Source organism: Grosmannia clavigera (assembly GCF_000143105.1).
Source record: "Grosmannia clavigera kw1407 unplaced genomic scaffold GCSC_144, whole genome shotgun sequence".
NCBI lineage: Eukaryota > Fungi > Ascomycota > Sordariomycetes > Ophiostomatales > Ophiostomataceae > Leptographium > Leptographium clavigerum.
Window position 1 is genome coordinate 204,893 of NW_014040797.1, and position 27,871 is coordinate 232,763.

At 54.3% G+C, this 27,871-nt stretch overlaps 9 protein-coding genes across 9 annotated transcripts; 5 read left to right on the forward strand and 4 right to left on the reverse strand.

Annotated features, from left to right (window-relative positions):
- Nucleotides 1–105: 105 nt before the first annotated feature.
- CMQ_3238 (uncharacterized protein) lies at nucleotides 106–1,840 on the reverse strand (the record flags this gene model as incomplete). Its single annotated transcript, XM_014317316.1, has 2 exons — nucleotides 106–1,286; nucleotides 1,345–1,840. The coding sequence occupies 2 exons, from the start codon at nucleotides 1,838–1,840 to the stop codon at nucleotides 106–108; spliced, it is 1,677 nt and encodes a 558-aa protein (XP_014172791.1).
- Nucleotides 1,841–2,288: 448 nt separating this feature from the next.
- CMQ_3126 (allantoate permease) lies at nucleotides 2,289–3,911 on the reverse strand (the record flags this gene model as incomplete). Its single annotated transcript, XM_014317204.1, has 1 exon — nucleotides 2,289–3,911. The coding sequence occupies one exon, from the start codon at nucleotides 3,909–3,911 to the stop codon at nucleotides 2,289–2,291; it is 1,623 nt and encodes a 540-aa protein (XP_014172679.1).
- Nucleotides 3,912–4,435: 524 nt separating this feature from the next.
- CMQ_2992 (glycosyl hydrolase) lies at nucleotides 4,436–5,651 on the forward strand (the record flags this gene model as incomplete). Its single annotated transcript, XM_014317070.1, has 2 exons — nucleotides 4,436–4,591; nucleotides 4,653–5,651. 2 exons carry the CDS (start codon nucleotides 4,436–4,438, stop codon nucleotides 5,649–5,651), a joined length of 1,155 nt encoding a protein of 384 aa, XP_014172545.1.
- A 2,490-nt stretch (nucleotides 5,652–8,141) lies between these two features.
- CMQ_2654 (major facilitator superfamily transporter monosaccharide) lies at nucleotides 8,142–9,856 on the forward strand (the record flags this gene model as incomplete). Its single annotated transcript, XM_014316732.1, has 2 exons — nucleotides 8,142–8,308; nucleotides 8,368–9,856. 2 exons carry the CDS (start codon nucleotides 8,142–8,144, stop codon nucleotides 9,854–9,856), a joined length of 1,656 nt encoding a protein of 551 aa, XP_014172207.1.
- A 4,904-nt stretch (nucleotides 9,857–14,760) lies between these two features.
- CMQ_2567 (uncharacterized protein) lies at nucleotides 14,761–15,574 on the forward strand (the record flags this gene model as incomplete). Its single annotated transcript, XM_014316645.1, has 2 exons — nucleotides 14,761–15,350; nucleotides 15,415–15,574. 2 exons carry the CDS (start codon nucleotides 14,761–14,763, stop codon nucleotides 15,572–15,574), a joined length of 750 nt encoding a protein of 249 aa, XP_014172120.1.
- Nucleotides 15,575–16,902: 1,328 nt separating this feature from the next.
- Nucleotides 16,903–19,123, forward strand: CMQ_3259 (annexin; the record flags this gene model as incomplete). Its single annotated transcript, XM_014317337.1, has 2 exons — nucleotides 16,903–18,729; nucleotides 18,785–19,123. The coding sequence occupies 2 exons, from the start codon at nucleotides 16,903–16,905 to the stop codon at nucleotides 19,121–19,123; spliced, it is 2,166 nt and encodes a 721-aa protein (XP_014172812.1).
- A 5,856-nt stretch (nucleotides 19,124–24,979) lies between these two features.
- On the forward strand, nucleotides 24,980–26,113 carry CMQ_3163 (cfem domain containing protein; the record flags this gene model as incomplete). The annotated part of the gene is made up of 4 exons (XM_014317241.1): nucleotides 24,980–25,078; nucleotides 25,137–25,314; nucleotides 25,393–25,715; nucleotides 25,784–26,113. 4 exons carry the CDS (start codon nucleotides 24,980–24,982, stop codon nucleotides 26,111–26,113), a joined length of 930 nt encoding a protein of 309 aa, XP_014172716.1.
- Nucleotides 25,571–25,935, reverse strand: CMQ_2697 (uncharacterized protein; the record flags this gene model as incomplete). The annotated part of the gene is made up of 2 exons (XM_014316775.1): nucleotides 25,571–25,713; nucleotides 25,773–25,935. 2 exons carry the CDS (start codon nucleotides 25,933–25,935, stop codon nucleotides 25,571–25,573), a joined length of 306 nt encoding a protein of 101 aa, XP_014172250.1.
- A 268-nt stretch (nucleotides 26,114–26,381) lies between the features above and the next one.
- CMQ_3064 (mitochondrial large ribosomal subunit) lies at nucleotides 26,382–27,602 on the reverse strand (the record flags this gene model as incomplete). Its single annotated transcript, XM_014317142.1, has 3 exons — nucleotides 26,382–26,521; nucleotides 26,572–27,477; nucleotides 27,563–27,602. The coding sequence occupies 3 exons, from the start codon at nucleotides 27,600–27,602 to the stop codon at nucleotides 26,382–26,384; spliced, it is 1,086 nt and encodes a 361-aa protein (XP_014172617.1).
- Between the last annotated feature and the right edge of the window lie 269 nt (nucleotides 27,603–27,871).

Consider the following 27,871-nt stretch of genomic DNA (forward strand, 5'->3'; position numbering starts at 1 on the left):
TGCTGTATCACTTTGATTACCTAAGCACCTGCCAAACGCAAAATTAACAACCTATTCTCGTTACTCCCACGCACACCGCCTCTTCCCTCTTCGTCTTGCGGTCGGTCATGGCCAGATGCCCTGGATGACGATGGAATCGGCATTGCCGACGATCACGCTGAGACCGTCGCGGTACTTTTCGTAGTTTTCGGTCGGGGCCTCGACCGGGACGACAGGGACGACGGGAAGCGACCTCGCCGAGAGGGTGGGAATGCCAGCCTCGGGCACGAGGCTGCGACGGACGGCCAGCTGCCAACTGAAGCGGCTGCGCACGAAGCCAGCAAAACGACTAGCATGCAGCAGGACCTCAAAGTCGACGGCGGACCGCTGGTCCCAGGTCATATTGCGCAGCAGGCCCAGCTCAGGGGTGCCGTCTAACAGCTCCTCGGTGTTGACAATTTTGAGGCTGCGGTGGGCAGCGTCGTGGTGAAAACGGTGCCAGGCGTCTCCGCGGAAGCGCTTGGCGTAGTTCTCGAAGCCGCAGGCCAGAAAGACGGTCGACAGGCCGCTGCTCACGGCCTCGTCAAAGTACGCCGTCGCTTGGACGTGGTAACCAGGCCAGCCGGCCTGGGTGGTCACGTCGTCGGGCTCGCTCAGATGGACGCCCAGGAAGCCGGCTGGCGCGATGCGATGAGGACCGAGCTTGGTGGAGAGCGAGCCGTTGATGAGCGGCAGGCGGGCGTTGCTGGCCGAAATGGCAGCATACTTGTCTACTAAATGAGGAAACAGCACGGCGTCGGAGACGACGGCCTGGTGCACGCTGTTCTCGAGGGCCCAGAGTGCAACGGCAGCGACACGGCGAATGTCGGCCGGATGGCGGATAAGACGCGGAAAAGCATTGGTAAAGCCGGGAGAGTGGGCATCGCGATTCCACTGGGCCAGGGCAGCCTGCTGGACGACGCGTACAGGATGTTCAGCCGACATGGTGACAGCATCGGAGCCAGCGCTGTTGACCAGCCAGTCGTCAAAGGCGTGACGCCACTCGCGCGGGTCGATAATGAGATCCTGCTTACGAGCAAAGTGGCCGATGGCGCTGGGGCTCAGGCGGGGCGAAGAGGCGAGCGGCGGCAGGTTTGGCACGTCAGCGTCGGAGAGCACAGCGCGCATCAGTGGACAGGCATCGTGCCAGGCTGTGAGAAAGAAGTCGACGTCGTAGACCTGGGCGAGGTCTGTGCCTTGGCCTTCAAGGTCGATGATGTGGCCGTGATCGTCGCGCGTACTGATGCGAGGCAGGATGACGGTAGTGGCTGGGCAGGTTAGAGGGAGAAAGGAGAGAGGAGAGAGGAGAAAGACAACATGACTAACCTCCTGCTTCGAGAGCATAGCGCAGGCAATTGAGCCAGATGTTTGTCTGGGTAGCAATGCCGCCAGTAGCCAAGTCGCAGTGCCAGACGAGGCCGAGCTGGAAGGACGTCTCGCCGCATTGGCGGCGGATGGGCTCAGGGTCCAGCAGGCCCTCGACCGGGTTCTGCACAACGGCGTCGATGTAGGCCTCACGGCCAACACGCCAGCGGGCGCGACGGGTGGCCGCCTGTTGGCCGCTGCCAAGGCTGAAGATCGGCACGACGATCGCAAAAACGACAAAGGAGAGGAGGGCGGCGGCTAGCAGCTTGCGGTGGTGCGTTTGCAACAGGCGGCGGCTGCTGCGCGGACGCGAGCCCGTCAAGATGACGACGGGATCAGCAGGAACAGAGGCAGAGGTCATCGTGGGCAGCGGCTGGTAAGTAGAGCCACCAAAGAGCGGTTGCAGCCTCAGGGCGAGATGCTCCATAAGCGCGGCTGACCGCGCGGCAACGACCATGGCGGGGAAGACAGGTCGGCTAGCAGGAAGAGACAGTCGTCCGGGGGCGTGACGAGGCGGGCATGTTTGGAGAGTGCGTGCCGTTGACAGAAAGGCGGCCGATGAGAGGAAGAAGAAACGGGGAGAAGGAAAAGAGAAGGAGAAGACGGATTTGTGTCAAGTTAGCAGATTTGGTGTTGACGAACTGTCTCTGACGGGGCAGGAGCGTCCCTCTACGACGGATCTTACGAGTACATACTCCCTAGGGCAGGATACGAGCAATGCCCCACCGACGGCAGAAAAGGGGGCAGGAGCGTCTGGGCGCAGAAGGTCTAGCCCAGCTCTAGCTAGCGGCCGCAGTGCAGAATTACGACGGCAGCATTTGAGGCAGTGGTATCGAATTTGAATTTGCGGAGTATCACTCCGTCTGCTATGGACGTCGACAGGGTCTGAAAGCTATATTGATATATTAATAGACGTAGCGGAAGTTGCGGTTCTGGCGATCAGTGAGATCCTCCCAGGCGTGGGTGTACTGCTCATCGTGGGCGTCCTGCAGGCCGGCAGCGGCGAGCCGGTTGCGCCGGTCATTCTCGTGTACGAGGTAGACACGCAGACCGACGAGGACGAGGACGAGGAGCGAGTAGCAGCCGAGATGGGTGGCAAAGGCGATGAAGTAGCGCGGGCGGTTCCAGCTGAGAAAGACCTGCGGCCCGACAGCGTTGCCGGCCGACCAGAAGATGAAGTTGAGGGCCAGGGCGACAGACTTTTTCGTCTGGCCGGCAATGTTGCGCGAGATCATCGACAGGGCGAGCGTCTGGGCCGACCAGAAGGACAGGGTGACGTAGTAGCTCACGAGCAGGCCGGCCTTCTGGGCCGTCGTCTGCAGCGGCACGACCATCAGGCAGATGGTGCCGACAAAAGACGGCAGGCAGAAGGCGAGCATGACGAGCAGATTCTGGCCCGTTCGACGGACCAGCCAGACGGACCCGAGCAGCACGGCGACAATGTAGAAGCCCAGCACCATGGCCAGCAGCTGGGTCTGCAGCGTCGAGAAGCCGAAGCCCTGGATGATGATGCCCTGGAAGGCACCGAGGCCCGACGTCGGCAGCGTCGTGCAAAAGGCCACGAGCGCGTAGCCCCAGACCTGCGGGTCACCCAGCGCCTCGATGGCCTGGTCCTCCTTGAAGGCCCGGTTCTGGATGCCGGTCTGGTTGTCGCGTACGCGCTCGACCATCAGCCGCTTGTCGGCCTCGGACCAGCAGCGCGCTCGCATCGGACTGTCCGGCATCCACCAACCGACAAAGAGCCCGAACAGGACGGACACGAGCCCGTACGACAGAAAGAGCCACTGCCACGACCGCAGCGCGCCTGATGCCGGGATCCGGCTGAAGCAGTACGCCAGCAGCCCGCCGACCACCTGTTGTGCCCCGTTCATCATGTACCAGTACGCCACCCGCGATGCCTGCTCGTCGCGCCGGTACCACGTGCCCGACAGCAGCACAAAGGCCGGCTGGCAGGCCGACTCGAACAGTCCCAGCAGCGAGCGCACGATCACCAGACTGGCAAAGCTGCGGCACGCCGCCGTGCATGCCAGCACCGTTCCCCATGCCACAATGCTGAAGCTCAGGTACTTGGCGATCGGCACCCGCGCCAGCATCCAGTTCTGCGGGTACTCTACCACCAGGATCGTGATGTAGATGCACGTCGTCAGCCAGCTGTACTCCTGTCCGCGCAGGTGCGCGTCCTTCACAATGCCCATGATCGACGCAAACGACATGGTGCCCTTGTCGATCGCCTGCAGGAAATACGTCGCTATCATCACCACCAGCACCCGTCGGTCGATCTTGCGTCGCAGCTCCGCATTCTTCTCCTCCGTCACGTGAACCCGCACGTCCGACACGTACTGGGCCAGCTCCCGGTCCACCTTGCTTCGGTCCATCCCGCCTTTGTCGTCTGCGTCTAGGCCTACGCCGTTTTCCACCTCCCGGATGTCGAGCTTGTCCATATCTGTCGTCGTCTGCTGCGCTATCTTGTCGCCAACTACGGCATCTAGTTGCACCGGCTCCCGGGCAGTCGAGTCGTTCTTGGACATGGTGCTGCTGGGCTCGGTAAAGAGGATTATAGAAATGATTATAAAAGCGTTATAGTGCGTACATGATGGCCAGAATGCATTGTTTTCTTGACTGCATCATGTCTGCTTTATAATTTACGCGTCGACAGCACATATGTTCAGTCCCCCCTCTCTCTCCCCTCCTTTGCTATGGCCAGTGAGAACATGAGGCCATGGGGAGAGTTGTTGAGGGGGTAGTTCAGCCCGTCAATAGGAACTGCCGATCAAAGCTCCCCTGCCCCACCATGACAACCCCGCATTTCCCCCAGACGGGCCGCCAGAACGAACGGCCAATATCACAAGCCAAGACATCTCGGTCGAGCTGGCACCGTCAACTGCTGCTGTAAACGTGAAGCTCGGGTGAAGGCAACCCGTCTTTGCTGGTCACGTGTCTGCAAGAACCTCGTCGAGGAAACAGCGATCCGTCACAGGGACTACAGAACAACACAAAAAGGAAGGAGCTGCATGTTCTGTGTTTTCTGTCATCCCCTTCACCATTTCTCATCATGCCTCTGGAGATGCACGGCATCAAGGCACAGGATGTGCACACCAAGATCCGTCTGCTCATCGACGGCATGATCAACATCAAGGACACCACGGGCGAGTTTCTCATGACGCTCGAAGACGGCCGTGTCATCGACACCAAAGGCTGGAATGACTGGGTATGACAGGCAGAGAGAGAGAGAGAGACAGAGAGAGACACACACACACTGATATCTCCAGGAATGGACCCACGGCATCGGCCTGCTCGGCCTGTGGCAGTACTACGAACTAACAAATGACCCGGCGCACCTGACCGTCATCGAGCAGTGGTTTGCCGACCGCTTTGCGGCTGGCGGCACCACCAAGAACATCAACACTATGGCCGTCTTCCTGACGCTCGCCTGTGTCTACGAGCGCACTGGAAACGCCGCCTATCGGCCCTGGCTCGACAGCTGGGCCGAGTGGGCCTGTCACGACCTGCCGCGCACCCGCTTCGGCGGCATGCAGCACATCACCTACCTCGAGACAAACCACCAACAGCTATGGGACGACACCTTGATGATGACTGTACTGCCGCTGGCTAAGATCGGTCGCGCCCTCGGCCGTCCCCACTACCTGGCCGAGGCCAAGCGCCAGTTCCTCCTGCACCTGCAGTACCTCCAGGACCGCCACACCGGTCTCCTCTTCCACGGATGGCAGTTTTCCGATCCCTCATCCGACGGCAGCCACGACTCCCTCGGCCACAACTTTGCCAGCGCCCGCTGGGCCCGCGGCAACAGCTGGATCACCATGGCTATCCCCGAGCTCCTCGACATGCTCGATCTCGTCCCTGACGCTGACCCCGTCGCCACCGTCTTGCGCGACGCCCTCGACGCCCAGTGCGCCGCCCTCGTGCCGCTCCAGGACCCGGCCACCGGCCTCTGGCGCACCCTCCTCGACATCCCCGAGACCGACGGCTCCTATCCCGAGGCTAGCGCTACTGCCGGTTTCGCCTACGGCCTCCTCAAGGCCCGCCGCAAGCGTTACCTCACCGCGCCCGCCTACGATGCCGCCGCCATTCGTGCTGTTCGCGCCGTCTTGGCCAACGTCGACGATGCCGGCGAGCTGCGCAACACGTCCTTTGGCACCGGCATGGGCCACGACCTGCAGCACTACAAGGACATCCCCATCACGAGCATGCCCTACGGTCAGGCCATGGCCATCATGGCCCTGGTCGAGTTCCTGCGCGTCTTCATCTGACATCTGGGGGGGGGGAACACTTACTGAAAAGATTGGAAGATAGTCATACCGCCTCGTTTAAATCAAGTAATCGGCCTGATTATATAGTCAGTCGCAACCAATTCTAGACCGCACCATCTTTGACCCAGCTCGGCTACGGCAAAACACCTCTAGCGGTATATTTGTGGCCTGTTGGTTCATTGCCACGCGGCATCGCCTGCCAGTAGGCTTATTTAGCCCTGTTGCGAGTATCCCGAGTACTTGTTAATCGTAGTATTCCTATAGCTGGGCTGCAAAAAAATCGATCTTCTGCGTGTGCACGAGTCGCTATTACCTTTGAGTCAAAAACAATTTGAGCGCTCAGACTTGGGACCAAAACTGGACATCAATGAATGAGGTAGAACCAATCCTCACGATATATTCACCTGTCAAATTGTGCACGCATTGCCGACTTTGAGCGTTTACGGCTAGTGCCGAGCAAGCAATTTTCTATTGGCTGTACAGTAAGGCACAGACCCTCGTCCGCATCGACGCTCCAACACGAAATTTACAACAATCGGTGAACGATCAACAGCCAAGTGGAAGAAAAACACGTCATACTCCGTAGTCTTTGTGGCTTTGGATTAAGCAACTTGGCTTTTCCGGCTGCTCCGGTTTCTACCTTATGGGTAGCGGTTATTCGACAAGTAATCAATGCAAAAACGCCAAGACACTACGGAGTATGCTATGTAGCAAGGTGATCATCCGAAAACATGTCGATACTTGGTTTAGCTCCTTAGTCTTTGTTCTGCGGAATGCTCCGTACTTGCAGTTGGTTTTCTGATACGGGTTGTTAACTCTGGTGCGATGCAAACTGAAACCCAGAAACCTTCGCTTGAGTTCTACCAACTTGAAAAAGGTGTCAACTTTTATTACAACACTGTGATCGCGCTTCCAAAGCATACTCCGTTAGTCCGTACAGATTCGATAAGTCATACGAGTGGGCACGGGGACCCCAAAGTGCGATCGGCGGTTGGGGAAATGTTACCGCCAGTGTGGCAGCAGCTGCAACGAGCAAGACTGGAGTTTACGGAGTACGTCGTAGCAAGATACAGTTGTGACATGGGTCAAATTTAGAAAGCGTCGTACTCATTAATAATAGGGGTGGCGGTGGGCTTACTCCATATCTTTGTGCGATACGAGCTTGTACTCCGTAGTTTCGGGATTCGATAGCTCAACCACGGAGCTTTGTCGGCTATCACAAAACAAATAACAGCCGAGCCATTGCCGCAAGAGCGGCCGGAGAGTCGCAGATCTGTTACTCGCTGCGTGCCGTACAAAGTAAGACACATACTTGCAAAACGTGTCCGTACGAAAGACAGAGCTTTGTCTGAAAGACGGTCGCAGTTGTCTCGTGGCCACAAGGCCGCGTCGTACCGAATCCCAGGTACGAAGCTGCGCTTCAGTTTCCATGGGATGTTCTACGGGTAAGCGGCGGTTCTCTGCTTGGGTAGCCGAGCCGCCTCAAAACGAACGATCAGGCAGGCTTGCGGCCTCTCAGATCATGAGGTAGCCAGCGTACGACGAGTGTCGATAGACAATCGGACCGACTGCTTTAGCGCGGACAGAAACATCGTGATTTGGGGTATGCCGACCCGAGCGAAAACAGCAGGAGAAAGAAAAATCCGCATGTGCGCAAAATTAGTGGATAAGGCCTGGAAGATAGCCTGGGAGATAGGCTCCTAATGCCGACAGTCGGCCCTACAACGGCCCCAGATGCCTAGAAAAGGACAGCAGATGCAGCGTCAGGAACTTTGGGCCCCTGACGTGTCGACACGTGCCAGCACCTGTTTTCCGGCCAACCCACAAATTCGCCGCTAAAATATGGGGTGCACTGCTCCTTTTGCCGCCTGTTTCCGCCTCTATGCCGCCAAAGCGCAGCCCGGCTAGAATGCGCGCGGCCATACAAGCGGTCACGTGACTAGATTCGGCTTGCTGGGGGACCCGGCCCACACTGATTGGACCATCCCCGGCTCCTTCTCCAGAGAATTGTGGGTGCACCTTATTTCTGTCTGATGACTAAGATACTTGAGCCATCCTGGCCGTCGCCGCTCCACAGCGTTCTCGAATCCCCCAGCCATCTCATGCTGCGACCCCCGGGCCATCCGGGGCGCTAGACCGGGGCCACTGGAGAACATGGGGATACGGTCCGTTTGCGAAATGGTCCGATGACAGGATCTGGCGACTACCAACAACCAGAGTTTGCATGTCACGCCCGGCCTTGACGCCAGCTCGGAACAGCATGACATCTCGTGGGAGAACAAAGAAACCCTACCTATATAGAGCCCGTCAAGCCGGCCTTCTGTGCCACCACATCGTCTTTCTCTCATCAGCAATCAGCTTCGGCTAATCAGCAATTCCGCTTATCAGCAATCCCGCTTATACACAATTTCATCTGACAAGACCCAACAACACACCCATCCAAGCCGGAGGACAACGCCAATCAGTTGTCTCCTGCTAACTCAACACATCATGGCGTCTAAAGGATTAGGAACGGTCTACTTTGACCAGTACCGTACCGAGGAGTCAGACAAGGCCGTCGAGGGTGCCGCAGGCCCCCCGATCGACTATTCCCCCCTGAAGCGATTCACCAACCGGTCTCTCGTAATGGGTGCCCTGGTGTCGATGGGCGGTATGATGTAAGCAAATGATCCCCCAGAGCCACCAGCATCGTCCTCTTGCTGACAGATCTTCCTAGCTTTGGCTACGATACCGGACAGATCTCCGGGTTCATGCAAATGCCCGACTTCATGCACCGCTTCGGGCAGCAACACTCCAATGGCGACTACTACTTCAGCAACGTCCGGTCTGGTCTCATCGTCGGCCTGCTTTCGATCGGCACGCTCTTCGGAGCCCTGATCGCGGCGCCCATTGCCGACAAGGTCGGCCGTCGGCCGTCCATCTCGGCCTGGTGTGGCGTCACCGCCGTCGGCTTCGTCATCCAGATCGCCTCGATCAACAAGTGGTACCAGATCATGATCGGCCGTTTTGTTGCCGGTTGGGGTGTCGGTGCCCTCAGTCTGCTCGTGCCCATGTACCAGAGCGAGAGCTCCCCGGCCTGGATCCGCGGTGCCATGGTCTCGACATACCAGCTGTTCATCACGTTTGGCATCTTCCTTGCCGCCTGCTTCAACTATGGCACCGTGACCCACCAGCCCAACAACTCCGCATCTTGGCGCACCATCATCGGCCTTGGCTGGCTCTGGACCATCATCCTCGGTGTCGGTATCCTGTTCCTGCCCGAGACCCCCCGGTTTGAGTTCCGTCAAGGCAACGTCCAGAGCGCGACCGATTCGCTCTGCAGAATGTACGGCGCCAGCCCCAACCACTACGCCATCCGCAACCAGATTGAGGAGATCGAGACCAAGCTCAAGGCGGAGAACCACAGCAACGACGGCCGCATCCGCACCTTCTGCAGGATGTTCAGCGCACCGCGCATGGCCTACCGCATCTTCATCGGTGTCTCCATCCAGGCACTGCAGCAGCTGACGGGCGCCAACTACTTCTTCTACTACGGCACCACCATCTTCGAGTCCGTCAACATCGACTCGTACGTCACGCAGATCATCCTGAACACCATCAACTTTGCCGTCACCTTTATCGGCCTGTGGATGATCGAGCACTTTGGTCGTCGCAAGTCGCTTATGACTGGTTCCATCTGGATGTTCATCTGCTTCCTGATCTTCGCCTCAGTCGGCCACTTCTCCCTAGACCGTGCCGATCCCAAGAGCACGCGCTCGGCCGGCATCGCCCTGATCGTCTTTGCCTGCTTCTTCATTCTCGGCTTTGCCACCACCTGGGGCCCCATGATCTGGACCATCATGGCTGAGATCTACCCGTCCGAGTACCGTGCCTCGGCCATGTCGCTCGCCACTGCCAGCAACTGGATCTGGAACTTCCTGATCGCCTTCTTCACCCCCTTCATCACGGGAGCCATCGACTTCCGCTACGGCTACGTCTTTGCCGGCTGCAACGTGCTCGGCTTCCTCATGGTCTACTTCTTCGTCGTCGAGGGCAAAGGCCGGACACTCGAGGAGATCGACACCATGTACCTGCAGGGTGTCCTTCCCTGGAAGAGTGCCGAGTGGATCCCACCGACGGCCGACGAGATGGAGCGCACCCGCAAGGAGTCCACATCACATCCGACCGCCACCATGGGCGAGAACATGATTGTTGACAACGTCTAGAATTCCTATGCTTAGACCAAAGCCTGCCAGGCCTCGGTCATCTGGAGATACCCGTTCTTTGCGACCGGCACTAATGAGGAGATGGTTTACTGTATTATGCTAAAGAGGAAACGAACCGGGGACTAAGAGAACGAGTGGGATTTCATTTTCATTTACGACTGATGCTATGATGCCGGAACCCCGGGTTGGGTATGGGAAGGCGCCTAATTTCATCATAACATGTAGCCTTTAGTATATACCGATTTTGAGATGATAAAAAGAATGACATACACGCATATACAGCAGTAGTCTTGGGTTGCAAGGATTCTCGCTTTAGTAAACATTGTGGGCTAGACAGAATAAGAGAACTAGCACGCACATTTGTCTTATGACAGTATCGTGATCTCAACTTTATCTCCAACTCTTGGCTTGCTTCTCGCCGGTGAGATCCCCAAACGAGTAAGCTGTCACTGCATCATGTCATCATCATCACGTGTCAGTGCAAACCCCCTGTCTTGCGGGGAGACTTCCTCCAAAGCGGTCTTACGGAGTACTCCGTGAACCCCATCTCCCAATAGTCCCACTTCTTTGTGCCCATGCTTTGCGGAGTATTGTTTCTTTTGCTTTCTTGGCATTTCCTAGCCAAAGCTTGTTTGTCATATGCTCCGATTCTTACTATCTTGGGAAGTGACTCATTTTGCTTCCCAAATATTCTCAATATCATTCACTCGTGTAAGAATTTTATCTAACCCATTAATCAGAGAGTCCGCGTCTCTTTTCACCTTTCAACCTCTTCTTTGCTTTGGTGCGTTTTACTAGTTGGCCAACCAAATGTGCCAAGGCTATACCAACTCTAGTTGGAGCAAGAAGTTGCCTTATATCTCGCATATTATCTTATATTAAAGCAGCACAGGGTCGGTGTATAATACTCCTGCTGCAAGAACAATACGTAGTTGCCATTGCCCTAGCTACTATGCTGTGATTTGCAAATATGTAAGTTGCATATTGTCTCTTCCCACTGCACTGTTGCTCTGCTGATCAAGAGTTGAACTCGCGCCCGTGAATTTGAGAAGGAACAGCAGATGGTTATCACAACACCACTTCAACTTAACCGGCGGCCGATGCTATTACGGAGTGTTCTACTTACTATATCCTATATTAGAAAATATGGGCAGATATACGACAGAGTTTGCGCTAGGCTACCTTTTGATTGGCTGAAATGCATGTTAGTAGCACTTTATACCTGCAGTGCCATTCGTAAAGTAAGGACGGAGCATTTTCTCGCAGTCCTTAGTTCATTCTTAGAGGAGAATATACAAGCTTATTTCCAAGTCTGACTGGCCGCATGAAATCGATCGGAAGAACGACCGAAGAGCATACCCAGACGAGTTTCTTTCTACATAATAGGGTGCCAGAAGACAATTTTTCTGAATTTCTTCTTGCGTAATGCAGCCATTGTATACAGTGCAGTTGCGGCGTCTCATCAAAACAGCGGTTAACAACGCGGTTAGACACCTGCTCTTCATGTGGTCTCGGTGAAAAGGATCATGTATCTTTCTCTGCAGTTCAGACCTCGAAGATGAAAGCAACGATTCTACCAGATGTCCGACACCGGCTCAATTACCTGTTACAGAATTTGAAATGACCTATCGTATAGGAAAGAGTTACGATGACAGCACAATATGGGCGGGCTGTGTAGCTCTCTCGGCTATGGGTATGAAAGTCTACTGTGCAAAACGGATACTACCAGACATCCGTGTCCCGTAGAGATAGATACATTCATGCAGACTACGTTGTGGTATGTGTCTGTGTACGCTTTGTAGTCCATGCTGGTTCTCCTTTGATGCACTCATGCCAAATCACACACATTTTTATAAGGCGGTGTTATCCCTTTTTGCCTCCTGTACCTCTATTCGTAATTTCAAACATGACCCTGTATGGGAGGCTCAGTCAGGAGGCAGTCATCGGTTCTGTATTTGCCAAGTGTGTCCATCGGTTGTGGCGGCAGATTAAGTCGTGACACCGTCCAGCCCGTCGAAAGACTGCTGGGGGACAGGAATGTACTGCCTGCCTGGAATTACTCGTCTCCGAGCCATACCGATACGATGGGCGTCACCGACTTGTAGATGCCCAAGTGTCGACTCGTTGTTGGCATCTATACGAACTTTCCGGGCTCACCTTATTCAAATCACAGGCCCGCATAGCACAGGATGGCCAGTCTGAAGGAGATGCGTGTCAAGTTTCAGTTGTCAAGAGAACTGCATAGTGGAGAAGGGCTCAGCATCATACGATCTCTACTATTTCGGAAGAGCATTCTATTTTCCCGTTATACAGTTTCCGGTCTCCCTGTTCCTATTGTCCTGTGCCCTCGGCTGTTGCCTAGTCTCGTGGCTATGGTGGTTCTCGTAGTGCCAAATGAAAATGCCATTACTCTTTTTTTCCTTTCTCCGGACCAATATGAAAAGGGGGTTCTATTCGGCACCGTCTGTGCCCGCATCTTACCTTCTACTTTGGGCCAGTGCAATGCGCACGCTCTGCTTGCCTACTTTTTCTACTTGGGCGCGAATTCTAGCGGTCGACGATTTCTTTAATCTCGGACGAGCTTAGACACGTTTTTTATCGCCAGTTCCGAGTTTCTCGTATAGCCCCTTTTTCCCTCGAGGCTAAGGCCTACATTTTCTCGGCCCACGTGCCGCACATAGTATCACACGCTGGCAAGATCCTACATAGTATATAGTAAGTATACTGGGGGCTCAGTGCATGAGGCGGATCTGTGTCGGCTATGCTCGTCGGCTCTAAACGGACATGCCGGCCTGCTTCGGTGAGCGTGCATAATAGCGGGAAGCCCGACTGCGAAGCGAAGCTAAGATATAGAACAAGTAATGGAACAAGTAATAAAAAATGGAACAAAAGAACGGGAGAGAAAGATTGGGCCAATATGTGAATACGAATAAATAATTGAAAAGCGGAAGAACCCAGCACAAAAGCTTCTCATCCGGCAAGGCTGTGCAATCTACCGGCCTTAGCCATACTATGTAGTGTGGCAGCCGATCCGCCGGTAGGGCTTCGCGCTTTGCAAGTACAATAAATAGGACCAATATTACGGGGTTACGGGAATACGAGGTCACTGCCGTGCTTCCGAGTGTCGTCTTCCAGGTGCGGCGCAGACAACAGGAGAAATGACCCTAGCCAGAGCCAAATGCGGAAGGGTGGACTTTTGAACATAAGATACCATGCAGTTTATGCCTCGATGGTCGCATTGTAAGCTACTCCCCACTGTAGCACCCGTGCTAATAGCATGCTTAGCGCTAACGACTGCGCCTCGCCTTGGAATTACGTAAGCTTTGCAGCATCTTCCGTTCTCCGTTGTCCGTCGGACAAGCTTGGACATCCCTTTCGCTGTCGTTGGAACTATGATGGGCGGCAAGGGGGTGTTTTGTGCCTGTACGGAATACTCGTACGCCAGGCTGAGATCGCCGAGGCAAGAAAAGTTTCCCATTCCCAGCGCGACGTTGGATCCGTTTGGAAGAGGCTTGGCACAGTCGCGCACCCGACCTTACTCCGTGTACTCGTAGATGGGCCTGAAGCGGTTTAGAAGCCATGCTGCCCTGCTCGGTACCATACTATTCTGGTCGAGCCACCCCATCCTCCATTCCCATTTGGTCGCTACGGAGTAATCACCTCACGGCCAAGCGCTGCCAAGGCGAAAGTATGTACGCAATATCCATCCTCATGCCGTCAGAGTGTACGGAGTACTATGCAAGATACGATACAACGGGCCTAGACCTCCTCGTTACATACTCCGTAGTAGCTGACACTGGCCCGAGCTTGCGCCATTCCCACATGTTGCAGCAAGCCGTAAGAAGCAGTGAGACAGCAGCTGTGTCTGTTCTTTCCGTTGTGGCATTTTGCATAGTAGCCAATAGCCTGCCGATCGCAGTTTATTGCATGTGTGCAAGAGAGGCTAGGGGGCAGAGACAAAATAAAGAACGGTGAATATAGGCAGGAACGATTGTCAGCAACCAACGGGCACATATCATGCACAGGGGCGTGCGCGTGTGCTGCGATGTGTGCCGTTCCTGGCCCGTGTCGCTCTTGCCCTGGGCGGCTTCCCAAGTGTGGAAAGGTCCCGTTCCTGCCTTTGCTGTACGGAGTACGGAGCACGGAGTGATACGTCGTAAGCCATCGACTAACGCACCTTCTTCTGGCTATTGCTCTCCGCCTTTTGCTTGGCGGTATCATCGCATCGCAGCAGGTCGAAACTGGCGACAGTTGCTGTTTCGTAGCCGCTGGCCCACCTGTATTTCCACGCCGCACCACTCAGCTTCTCGATTGAGACACACACCCCTTCTCCCCTCTCTTCGATTAACCACCCCCCGCTAGCCGTACAACGGTATGTCACTTTAGCCTGCTCCAATATAATTGGGCGGGTCGATTGAACTGGAGTCCAAGCCACCTTCACGACTGAGTATTCCTACATTCGGGCAGCTCATATATTATCCATTGTCTCCCTCGCCCTAGTTGAGGCATCCTTTATTCCACATCCAATTATTGTCTCTGCCGATACTCACTGTAACCCTCACTCTCACCTCATACGGTTCCGTCTGTCTTTGTTCTACTTCATTGTCTCTTGCTTCATTGCTCTGCCATCTTGATCTGACTGTTATTGTCTGACGATTGGTGTCGATACGCGGAATACTAAGCGTGCTTGTCGTCCGTCCGTCTTTGTCGTCCGGGGTACCTAGATGGGAACGCATGATTAGGATCATCGACTGACTAAGGGCATCTTGCTCAAACTGTCTTTGTTGAAGTCAAGCACAGCTCCCTTCGTCTCAGACAGGTGCTCTTTGTCTCTTGCGTATATATTCACTGCCGCACGCGCAATATCGTCACTTTTTTCGATCGCTCGTCACTCAGCTCTCAAAATGCGGTCAAATACCCTCTTCATCTCTCTGCTTGTCTCTGCAGTGGCCGCACCTGTGCTGGCCGTACCCGTTTCTGTGGTGCTTGACCAAAACGTGGGTGATGCAGTCCCAGCACCACCACGGAAGGCCGTCTCGCAGCACACTCAGCCATTGGCTGCCGATATCGACAACCGACCATATACACCGTCTCCAAAAGTCTCCCCGGCCGTGGTTTTGGCCACTCCCCGGCCTCTCATTACCTCCTATCTCATGGGTCTCGCTCCTCCGATGCCCGCACCAGCACCTGTCACAAGCAAGAGCCAGCCATCTACAGCCCGGAAGCAGAACAAAACGGATCACCCCGATAAAGCCAAGAGACCAAAGACAGGTGGCCTTGTGGTTGTTCAAGAGGCATTGGATGAGGCTGAAGCCGTCATCGCAGCTGTGTACTCCGAATCGATGGAGCGCAACTTGAAGAACGCCAACAAGGCCTCTGTTCCATGCTACACACAGCTTCGGCATGCGCACGACGAAATGATGGTCATCAGCATGGTGGCCGTCTTCCTGCTGGTCATTATGGTGATCGAGTTTTTGGACAACAATAGGCAAAAGTGAGTGCACTCTCTTCTACTATGGATTCCCCCCCCCCAATCGAACAGGCACTAACCGGTATAGATCGATGGATATCGAAGCTGCTCCTGCGTTGGGGGCCATCCGTCTGGAGGATGGCAAGTATTCCCAGACTTCCGAAAGGCAGCCACTCTCTGTGCAGGCAGCCCCCCCGCAATTAGATCTTGCGACGCCGATATGCGACGAAAAAACAAAAACCAACTAAAATGGTGAAGGCCCTGGCGATCACATCGAAAATGGTATATAGTACATGGGACAACGGGACAACGGTTGGAGTCAGCATTCTTTCTTGCCCAACTCCCCAAGCATATACCAAGTACAAACGGGTCGTATTTGTCGGTACGACGTAGCAGCATGGCGTTTGGATGGAGCCCCTTATTACGAAAGGCACAGTAGGATTGGTGTGCTTTTGCTTTTGCTTTTGGAGGAGGCCATACTGGTACTGGCTCGGCGTTCTTTTTGGGGCTGTCATAGCAGCTTGCACGAGATACAACGGCATTTTTTTCAGATTAGGCCAACAATAGAAGGCCACCCAACCAACAATAAGAACTAGTGCTACAAACATATTTTATTTTACGTTTTATTTTATTGTTTTGCTCGACACTGCAAAGAAGAATGCAAAGAAGGAAGGAAGGCGGAGTGCAGAGCTCCTGCCGCCAAGCACAAGTTCGAACAAGTTCGTTTCATCTCGGCAACATCTTTTTGCATGACCCCTCAACAAACGCCGGCGCAGCTCTGTTTTCCATGCTGCAAAAAACAAATACCCGCATGTCTCCTCCGAGTGAAGAACACCGGTGATCGCTGATTCGTTCGTGTCCGCCGTCGCAGAACCTTGTGTCCCTATCTGACCAGCTTCGCTTTGCTGCTGTATCTATAATGCATTACCACCTTGCCTTGAAAGCAAATTTGCCTGCATAACATGGTATGGCGCAAATACAACCGGTTTTGTTTCTTTTCCCTGCCAGTACGAGTACGAGAATGGCTGACACAGATCGACAAGCGACATGAAACCATTTTTAGGAGCGAATGCCTTGGTCATCGTCTTCGCAACGGCAAGTAGCAGAATGGAAATACCCGCTTTCGAACGTTTGGACCGAGCTGAACGTTCCAATCTGGCTGCGCCGTGACCTACGACTCGATCAACATCACAATACGCCCCATATGCAGACAGCTGGCAGGGTCCAGTACATGTGCCATTGGTCACACCACTTGCGGACCTGACACCCCCTCCATTACGACCCCCTCCTCTCCAATACCCTGCTCGACAGGGCAGCTTGGCGGGGCATATGTTTCATTAATAACCGGATCGTACTCCACAACCCAGCCTTCTTGTCGTGTTCACGGAACCCTCTTTTTCTTCGCTGCTTGGGTTTCTTTTCTTTTTGTGTGTTGCCCTATTTTCACCTTTTTATCCATTCATTGGCTGATGAAAAAGCCGGGATAGTCCCCTGTCCATCCTCAGTTTGATACTTGATACTTGGCCTGATAGCCGGAGCTCACGGCGACTAAAGCTTTCACCGACAGGACAGCGGCATGTCTCTACAAGTTGACGACGCCGGCCGGCGCAGCCGCTCTCGGTCCCCCAGCGGTCGCCCCAGCGCGGCTATCGAGCGCTCTCCATCTGGCCGTGACCGTGACCGTGATCGCAGTCGAGATCCACTTGACCGGGATGCGCTGAACATCGCACGTGCTCCGTACCCAGGCGACAACGACGATGACGGTGATGGTGGGGGACGCCGCCGCAGGGGCGATAGATCGCCGCGACTTCCTTCTGACGATGCCAGCTATCGCCAAACAAAGTACGAGTCCGTTGAGATCAAGCGCAGTGACAGCCGCCGGGAGAAGGAATACCGTTATGAGAAAGAAGAGGAGCGGGATCGCAAGAGCAGCCGGGACTTGGACAAGGAAAAGCAGCGCTTGATCGGGGAGGACAAGCTTTCGTTTCTGCCTGCGAAATATGCTGTGAAAACAGTTCCGACTCCGGCTCAGGCCCCAGCTCTAGCTCCAATTTCAGGTCGAGAGCGAGACATGCCCCGGTCAGCTATAAAGATGAGAAGCAACAGCATCGGCGAGAGCGATGAGGAAGACGAAGTTGACGACGAAGACCTCGCGTACGGGGGCACCGCCATGCCCGCTGGTTCGACTGGCCATCAGATGCCTACGGGATATGCACACAACCTGCTGCACCACGATGACGACGACTTGGACTATGCCGACAGGCGCCCCAAATCTGCTGCCCGGGAAGATCGGCATTATCGTCACGACTCGTTTGGCCGCGACCCGCGGGCCAGTGGCTCCAACGTCCTAACTATCGATACTGGGCACCGATCCGGCCGAGATAGGTCGCCTGCACCAACCAAGGACATGGCCAGACTCTCGGTGGGCACTCTGTCTCCAGGCGCACTACACCACAGCTCCAAGATGTCGCTCTCCTCGGCGCCGGGATCACCGCTTCTCGAGTCCTACCATGGAACTTACCAGTCCATGTCGCCCATGCCGTCACCCATGTTGTTGGCGTCGCAAGGCCCGCGCACGTCCACCCCGACAATCATGGATATCAACGGGCCAGAGTCGGATGATGAACAAGGTCTTGGCGCCGGTGGAGGTGGTGGCGGAGACAAGATTCGTCGCCGTGCGCGGTTCTACGATCCCGAGACGGATGCCAAGCGCCTGGCCAAAGCTCTGCGTGGCGATCGGCACCCACCTGATGTCGAGCCCCTCATCGAGATCTTGCCGGGCCTGACAAACGACCAGGTGCTGGAGCTACGGATCGAGTACAAGCGCATTGTCAAGACGGGCCCGGATCGGTTGGGCGTGAATATTTCGAAGCATATCAAGGCACGGCTCAAGGACGAGGATCCGGCCCTGATGAAAGTCTGTTACGCTACGGCACTCGGCAAGTGGGAGAGCGAGGCCTACTGGGCCAATTTCTGGTACCATGGTGACAAGACGCGACGAGAGCTGCTTATTGAGTCTCTCATGGGCCGCACCAACGCAGAGATCCACCAGATCAAGCGCAACTTCAGCGACAAGAAGTACGGAGACAGCCTCACCAAGTGTATGCGGACAGAGCTGAACGAGGACAAGTTCAAGCGCGCCGTGCTCTTCGTCCTGGATGAGCAGCGCATGGATGACTATGACCGCGACGGACGGCTGCTGCCGGTGAACATGGAGCTTGTCCGGGACGACGCCGTCAGTCTCTACCATGCTGTTCGCTCCGAGCGCGGCGGCGAGACGGCCACGATCAACGTTGTGGTCCAGCGCAGCGACACTCACCTGCGCGAGGTGCTGCGTCTGTACAGCTCTCAATATCAGAGCAACTTTGCACGTGACTGTCTGAAGAAGAGCGGCAATCTGGTGGTAAGGACAGCTTACAGTCTGTTTTGCATCGGTGCATCAAGCTAACCGACTGTAGGGAGAAATGCTCGCCCACATACTGAACGGCGTGATCAACAAACCGGTTCGAGATGCCTCGCTGGTGCACCACGCCTTGACAGCGTCCAAGCGTGACGGTTTGCGCCGCGAGCTTCTGATCTCTCGTCTCGTTCGCTACCATTGGGACAGCCACCACATGGCCGCCATCAAGGCCGCATACCGCAGCCGTTATGACCGCGACATGCAGGACGCCATTCGGGATGCGACCGGACAGTCGGACTGGGGCCTCTTCTGCCGCGAGCTGTGCATCACCCGCCATCCAGACGAAGTCAAAAGTGTGGAACGGGTTGACATTCACCACAAGGATCGCCGGGGCTGAGCCGTGCTGAGTCGTTTGAGACTGCTCTGATTCTTCAATCGCTGACAATTTGTTGGGACTCTTTGCATCTCGTCGCTCTTGTCTTGGTAGTGTCGTGTTTCTGGAGGGGAGTTGAGACTGGTCTGCATGAGTCCTCTTAGACTGAACGAACGATTTCTATGTTGATATGAACCATTTTAGACGCCTAGGAAGCTGGCGATATATGTCAGAAATCGAACGTAAACAGTTCAAGATAACTCCTGCCACAATTACACGTCCATCATCTCGAAGTCCTTACTCGCTAAGACGAAATCTCCTCTCTTCAGACTCACGACTTGCTCCTTCCCATTTTGGAATCCACAGTAGCTTTCTTTGCAACTCGCTGTTTCCCTCTGGTCTTCTAGATGTGCTTACTTGAGCCAATGTCCTCGTCCACTCTCTTTGATTTGCAACTCATTTTTCGTCTTACCACAACGTCCACCTCTTGGCCATCCTTTTTGACACTGATTTATCACCACCTTTGGTACACATACGCCCCTTTCAGCTATACCCTTTTGGTCTCTGCCAACTCTGCTTCGTCTTTAGGACACCATTATGGCTGCCGTAAAAAAGGGGGAAACCCCGTGTTTCTACAGAGCATCCGAAAATAACCAAAACACGATCAAACCGTCGTTGCCGGCCGCCAGCTTCATCCATGTCGCTACTAAAGTACTGGTAGAGTAGCTCTGTCTGAAAAGAAAGGAAGCAGCAGCAGCAACGACAGTCATCCATGCCGCACGGTAGCCGCAGCAATCGAAACAGCTCACACAGTATGAGCAGCTCCAGCGGCGCGAGCATTTCAAACAATGCAGACAGTGTGGATGACTGCGGCCCAGCTTTAGAGTGGTTGACGACATCTGGTCTAAGGCATTCATCTCAAAGGCTGCCGTACAATGCCTCAGTACTGCTAGATGAAACGAGGTCCGCCTTTACAAGTTACGCCATAGTTTGTAGCGTGCCTACGCTCTGCCTCATGCACAACAGTTGCTACAACAATCTCCCCCCCCCAAAAAATGTCGCCAGGTTCAGTCTTAATCAAACGTGAAGGGGACTGCTCCGATCGGAGAAAAAGCACTGGAGAAGGAGACCTTGATTATGGTGAGTCTGTACAGGAAAACGCACTGACACAGGCTCCAAAAATGGACTCAATCTTGAGATTTAAACGAAACCGATTTCTCGCTTTTCTACAGCACCCGCAACTCACGATCAAGCAATGGCGACTTAGCAATGTACAGCCCAACTCCCTTGTCGCCATTCGAGGACGAGCTCTATAAGTTTGTGCGTTGAAGGATACATGAGATATCAAATTACAATGCGGCATCGAAACCCCGATTAAAGCACTGCCAAGCAGCAAATTGCTTTACTTGCAGCCATGAAAGTTAACGTAACATGCTGCGAGCTGGAAGATACGGATGTCTGCTACCGGTATCAACATCAACCAAGGCAATAAGTTTGAGGTGGGCACTATGGTCGTGGTTGGCAGTGTTACGCTGTATAGCTATACAGACTCGTTGTCATAAAGATTTGCTGTCTTTTACTTAATGGTATACTGAGGATAGTGCTGTGTTCGGTGACTGTAGAGTCATGATTACTAGAACTCCTTAGATTGGCTGCAGCAACACCGTTGACTATCTAACATCTCCCAGTAAATAACACACCAACACATGCCGTAATAAAGGTGGCCGTATTTCAGATATCTTTTTGAGTATATATGGAACGAATATCAATGGCATGATCTAGAAATGGAATGTGAACATTGTAGGTAAGACTACATAAGGCCACCTTACTAAATAAGTACGTTTCTTCTTACGGGATCCAGCTTTCAACAGTTGTAAACGACGAAAGAGAGGTCATGAAAGAGTCGTTGATGACATTCAACATTTCTCGGCATAAGAGTGCTGTACGGTTCAAGTCATGTGTATATCTAGTCTACGAAAGCAGGAAGTGCAGTTAGCATTTCTTCCACTTAAATTACTGGTTTGCTGTTTCAGCATAGCTAGCGATGCATGTCGGGTTTGCAAGTTGCTTGAGTGATGCAGTGCATATGTGGATGTCTCTGCCGTTAGCTGTTTGCATTCTCCTCCTTCCCGCACGTAACAATTTCTCCAGTCTCACCACACAGCCATATGCTCCCTTGCATAGGAAACTACTGTGGGCATCGAACCTTATGTACACAGTCACGTGATAACACTCTCACACCTTCCTGAAGTTAATCATGAAGTTAAATCATCATATTTGCCGGAGATGATTATTCAGCCAGTCAGCCGGGTGTGCCTGGTGTCAGCTGTTTGCAGCATTTGACTGCATCGTCCCCATCTACAATACCACGATGCTTTCCCGGAAAGCCACCTAGCTGCTCTTCTGACAAGCTGTTCATGCTTTCGTCTTTGGCTTCACGTGGTTGAGATAACATATAAAGCGTACGCGTCACTGTCGTGCCAGCAGACAGCATGTCGGCGATGCAGCAAACGCGGTGTCCGTTGCAAGTGACACCTTTCTGCAGCGCGTCAGCGGCTGTATAGCCCTGCCGAGGAAAGAAAACCCGACGGGACGAGACAGCTGCTTGATTAAGCTGTTAAAGTTGCTTGGTGCAGCTGTGCATCCCATTACAGCAGCCAAATAACCAAAGACCGAATATTCTTGGCACAGCACCGTTTTACCCCTCTTTAATCTAAAAAGGTACACGAGCGATCACCAAAATGTGCTGCATCCTGTTTTTACGCGACACGCGACATTCTTCAGCTCAATCTGGCCGTGTATCAAAGAGCATTTGCTTATTGCGTGAACGAGCGAGCCTTGGTATTCGATATCGATGGACTAGCTGTCATCCCTCCATTCCAAGGTTATCAACTGGCACAAGCTGTTTTAGCGCTCATTGCTTGTACGGTCATTTTTTTGGCGGCCATAAGCCGTAAGGTTTGTCTTGGACACTGCCCGCAGCACGACGCTCTCAGCCTCGGTGAAAGACACAATTACGTCGTACTCGTAGTCGTACGAAGTAACGCATTGCACCGAGGCTTTAGCCCAGACATCTCCTATCCACGAGGTTGTGGGGTGACTCGCGAAACCCATCCTGCAATCTTCAGTCTAATTTTCGAGCTCATGACGTGTACTCCGTACTCCGTGCTAATCCCTGCTGCCGTTTGAAGACTAGGTTAGTCAGGAGGTACGGCGTACGGAGTACATATTTTATATTATTACATAGCAAGATCTATGTATTGTATACTCGTACGAAGTACAGAGTATTTCGTACTTATCCGTATAGTGTACCCCTGGAAGTGGGCGCAGCGCCTACAGGGAAGGATTCCGTAGAAATTGCCATGGAAGAAGTGCCAAGATGCGTGGTGCATGAGGAACAACTGTTTTGTGCTATGTCTCCGGAGCATGGTGAAATGCCAGCGGTTACAGCTGCCGGCGACGATCAACCGGTCTGATCACACCTATTGACCTATTGCAAAAGCAAATACCCTGGTGTCAGTTCGCTTTTTCCCCGTCGCTGTTTGGGTGCAATGTGCTCGGCAGTGACACCGCAGCTTTGTTGTGCCTGCAAAAGCCACATGCTACAGCGGTCCAGTTACATCGCCGTGATCGACATTGGGAGTGCGGGCCATTTTTCAGCACCTTGAAACCAGCCCAAGAGGGGAAAAGAAAGATGAAAAGAACTTGCAGCAGCTCGCTGGCGGTGAATGCTAGTGCTATGCTGGATCTTAATGCGACGGGATATTATCGTATCTTTGCGGATGCTACACACTGCCTAAGCGTAGACTCTTGTGTTCAACTGTGCTGAAGTAGCATGGAAATCTGAGACAGCCGGTCTGTGCAAGGGCAGGCGACCATCTTTTTTCGGCCACTACTGGCGAGAACAAGTGGGCAAGCAAATGCTTTTCTTTCTTTTTTCTCTGTCTTGTTGCGTCAGCCTCGAGGGTTTCGCCCATCCAAGACCAATCGCAGGAGCGCGCCGTACTTTTCGATGGCGCCAGTGGTCGGTGGTCTGTCTGCAGTACGAGTACGGAGTATGTTCACCTGGGCGCACGATGCAAACAGTACGATGGCACACCGGCTCTCAGCTGTCCGCGCCGCCGGTTATGCCGGGCGTTCAGCACATTTCTTGTTCGTGAGCTCCAAGGGCGCCGAGAGATGAGAATGCCAGGCAATTGAAGGTGGTGCAAAGGGTGCAAAGGGTGGAGCAGCCGGGAGCTCAGGTTCAGGGAGCTCAGAGAGCCGTAGATGCGACATGGCTGGAAGTGTTTCGTGTAGCCAGCTTCCTGGGCTCTGATCCGAAGCCGGTCTCATCAAAGGCATCTTATCGTTTCCGTGTTGATTTTTTGCAGCACACTTCTGGCTCTGCTTGCCCTGCAGCCGAGCGTCTGCCAGCACTATTTGGGGGCAACATTGTGTGCTCCTCCACCCCTGGACTAAGCTTCCCAGCCGCTGGGTCACCGCGATCTGCGCCAGGAACGCCAACCAGCCTTGGTTTAGTGCAGAGACCCCCTTGTAGACGGGAGCGCCAGGGTTGGACGGCTCGCGTCCGGTACTGGGCTGTGGTTGGTGTACCTGGCTTTATGCTGCAGGATGCGCTGCGAGCAGGTCTCAGATAAAATAATTATACTTGGAATCTGAGGGAGAAGGACGGCTAGCGTTGCACTGAAAACGACGGCGTCCCAAAAAATCTCGTGTCTGTTCTATATCCCCGTTCGAAAGTTAGTCTGGCAATAGGAGGATGGAGGCCTGCTATGTACTCCGTAGGGCCAAATGACTCGAGGCACGACAGGGGATATTAGCCCAAGGTAGAGAGTAGAGGGTGAGAGCAGATTGAGGGGGAAGAAATGTCTTCAAGACTTTTGGCTTCCTCTTTTAATCTGGGTCCTCTCGTCGTCCCCGGTCGCTCTTTCCCCTTTTTTTCCCTTCATGCAGAGGCTTTGCTGTCAACGTAATCCGTACCTTCCTTACGTTGGCATCTCTCACTCTCGTCATTCCTTCCTTCCACGGTTCATTCATTCACTGTGCTTTATTTTGCTTCAGACTACTCGATTCTTTTTGTTCCATTGTGTTTTTTATCATCCAGTTAGACTTTTCAATCACTCATCCACTCTCTTTGGTTTTTTGCTGCAACGTCGCGCCTCTACTCGTGATTCTGGTTCCCCCTCTCCCTTGCAGTTCCAGGTCGCATCTGCAGGTGTTTCCGAGCCTCTTTATCGACAAGCCACCCAGAAGCTGCATATTCTCGGCGAATACCCTCGTCTATAGCCAACGTCGGCACACGTCGCTTTCTTCCCTGTCAGACAAACAGAAACACGGCATCTCCAGTACTTTCAGACGAACCCCAGTACTCCGTACACACACAGAAAGCTCTGCATACAGTTCCACTTTCGTGCGCGACTTCGTTGACTTGCTCCGGCGCCGCGGTGAACCCGCGCCATTCCACAAGTCTATTCCACTCTGCTGCAGCGTCTCTTCCCACTCTAGCCTTCCGTTGCTCCACCCCTCCTTTCGATACACATATTTCGCGACTAGGCGGGGAGTTGCCGGCTTGCTTGGTCTCTCGTCGTTTATATATACACGGCGGTCCGGTGTGGGCGCTTTCGCCTCGCTCTCCCTGACGGTTCTTTCTCTCGATTGTTTCGTATCGGTTCTCGCTCTTTTCTTTGCTGCAGCTTGCAGTCGCCGTCACGACTTGGCATCTTTTTTCGTTTCTCTCATTCATTTATTGTTGCGGCCGGTCTATCCAGCAACAGCTTTGCGGGGCTTTCACCTGTTTCTCAGGCTCCTTTGCTCACCATCCCCCTACTTCTACGCTCTTTTTCTTATCTTCTTTATTCTCTCGTTTCTTGCAACAATATGAAGTCGCAGAGCTCCGTTCTTTTTATCCTCGCCGCTGGCGTAGGACTCGTTCAGTCACAGACGTTTGCCAACGAGGCTTCTCTGCCTGGTTGTGGTGTGAGTTATAACCCTGCAAATATACGCATAGACAAGTCTGCTGACGATACATGTACAGGAAACATGTCTTGATAATCTGATTTCAGAGGGCACATCGTTTGGGTGCCCCCAGGAAGATGCAAGCTGTCTCTGCGGCGTTGCTGCTTTTACGAATGGTGTGCACGACTGTGCTCAGAACGCTTGCGCGGCGGATCTCTTCTCGAGCGTGACGAACTACATGGTCGGATTGTGTGCTAGTAAGTTGGGCGGGAAAACTTCCTGTATGATAGTTCACTAACAAGATGAAGCGGCCACACTTGCGGCTACATCGGCAGCTGTTTCCGCCACATCCGCGGTGCCTGTAACGTCAGCTGTACTTACATCAGCTGCGGCCGCGTCGGTTTATCCTACATCGGCTGTGGTTGCGTCTGCTGCGTCGACACCGGTCACGACGTCGTCGTTCGCTGCGGCCACGTCCACTCCAAACGCGGCTTCTACCATACAGCCTTCGATTTACCCTAGCACAGCAGCGATCCCGACGGCAATCTTTCCGACGACCAATTCAACGATATCGAGTGCGTCGAGAGCGACGAGCACGAACAATCTTGTGGGCATTGGAGGATCGACTTCTGGTAGTTCGCCAGCTGCGTCTTCTACTGTAAGCAATTACCCGTTGCAGGAATTTTGCAGTCAGCTGTCATGCATATATACTAACGGCAGTCGCAGAAGTCTTCAACAAGTAGCACGACCTCAAGTAGTGCGTCGGGATCGACCACGGCGGCTGCTGGATCGACGCTGTCTGGTGGGGCGAAGGCTGGCATTGGTATCGGGGCTGCGGTTGCTGTTGTGGCAGTGATCGGTGCAATCGCGGCATTCATGCTTTCACGGAAACAACGGAACCGCGACCACACAGGCGCTTACAAGATCTCGGACCCGACGCCAGGTCCTGGCCGCAATTTTGCAGAGGATCACGATAGCGGTATGTCAGAGCTGGAGCTGAAGTCGAGGCGATATGAGGACATGGTACCCCGACAGGTGCCAAGAAATATGGTGTGAGGATATTTTTGTTTTGTTTTGCTCGTCAGGGACGACAACGTGCTACCATATAAGAATGATAATACACCACTGTCAGCGTTGTTCCTTTGCTTCTGCTGTGCCGTGTATATATAAAAATACGTGTATATTGTGGGCAAGCAAGCTTGGGTTGTGATCTACGAGAGAGGTTGAATAAGGTAGCAGACAGCAGGCGCATGATAGGTTTTATTTTACATGGGAAGTCCAGTCTAGGCTAAGCAATACAGCATACAGATGCGACAGCTTCAGATTACCAGGAGTAATAGGGTCTCTGGGCCGTGACGGGGCGGTTTGGCAGGTGGACCCAAGGGGCCTTTTTGGCCTGCTTGGCAACACGCTCGTCGTGGAGGCGAATGCGGGTCTTTTCTTCCTTGAGGACGACGGAGAGGACTGGATGGTCAGACATGGATGAGAGAAGAGAGGGGGGGGTGATAACGCACATGAAGAGGGCGACCACTTGAGGAAGCGGCGGCCTCGGGCGCGATAGTCGGGAGTGGCAGCGCGCCAGACGCCCTTGCCAACCCAAGCCTGGTCGACGTAGATGCGAGAGGGATCGGTGATGGCGAGCCAGCGGCCGTCTTTGGTCTGAATCTTGAGGGCGGTGGAAGCCGGGGCGGTTGTGCTTACGTCAGCATTGACAAGTCCCAAGCCCATGCCGCGTTCGACGATGGCGGTGTCGCGGGCCTCCTCGAGGTGCCAGAGGACGTCGCGAGCCATTTTCTTCTTGCTAAAGCGCATCTGAACGAGGGCATCCTCGAGCGTCTTGCCAGCGATCTGGCGGGCCAGAAAGGTGAGCTTCTTGGTGCTGGTGGCCAGCGGCGCGGACTTGTGCAGCAGCTGGCGTTCGGTGCGGGCGAGCCGTTCGTCACGGGTTTCGGCACCAGCGGGGTCCAGTAGCCGGCTGACATGGCGCAAGACCATCTTGCGTTCCCACCGGACGCGGCTGCGCGGATCCGGGTCGAGAGCCCGCTGCAGGTGTTCGGGCACGAGCGATGTGCCGAGATCGTTTCGGGCCGTTGTTGCTCTGGACGAAGCCGGGGTCTTGTCAGCCTGGACGTCGGCAGCCGGTCCGGCGCTCTCCTCCATCTCGCTCAAGAACGGGCTCGCGTCCAGCTGCGGGTTCGTCATGCGGTCCTTGAGCGCCTGTCGTGTTCGGCTGCGCGCCAGATCGCCGGCCAATCCATCGGCCACGTCGCCCGTCGCAGCCGCGGCCGGCTTCTTCTTCCGTCGCCCAAACAGCCGGCCCCAGTCGACCGCTCGTGCTGCTGTCGTGTGCAGCGGCCGCAGCACCAGCACGGCCGCCGCCGTCGTCGATGTCGCCGTTGCCGGCCGGAATCCGCTGGAGGCTGTGCTCACGACAGAGAGGAAAGACACAAGACACCGGTCAGCTCCCCGCTCGCCACGACCAATCGCCCGATTGCGCATACGCACCTGTCGCTAGGACCCTCCGCGAGGACATGGTGAGACTCATTGTGGCGACGCCGTCCCGGGACAAGAGTATCTGCTCGGAGGGGCGTTTTTTGCTGCCATAAAAAATGCGTTGCCTCGCTTTCGAGCCCCGGTTGGTTCACTGTCTGATGACATAAGCATAAATTAGGATTGCGACACGTGATATGGTTCCACACGTGACGCACCGGGCTACCGCGAGTGCTCGGAATTGGGGGAAATAAGCATCAGACCATTTGTCGGCAGCTCCCTGTGTTTTTTTTCCCTCTCTCTCGCTTCGTCCTGGAACACCCG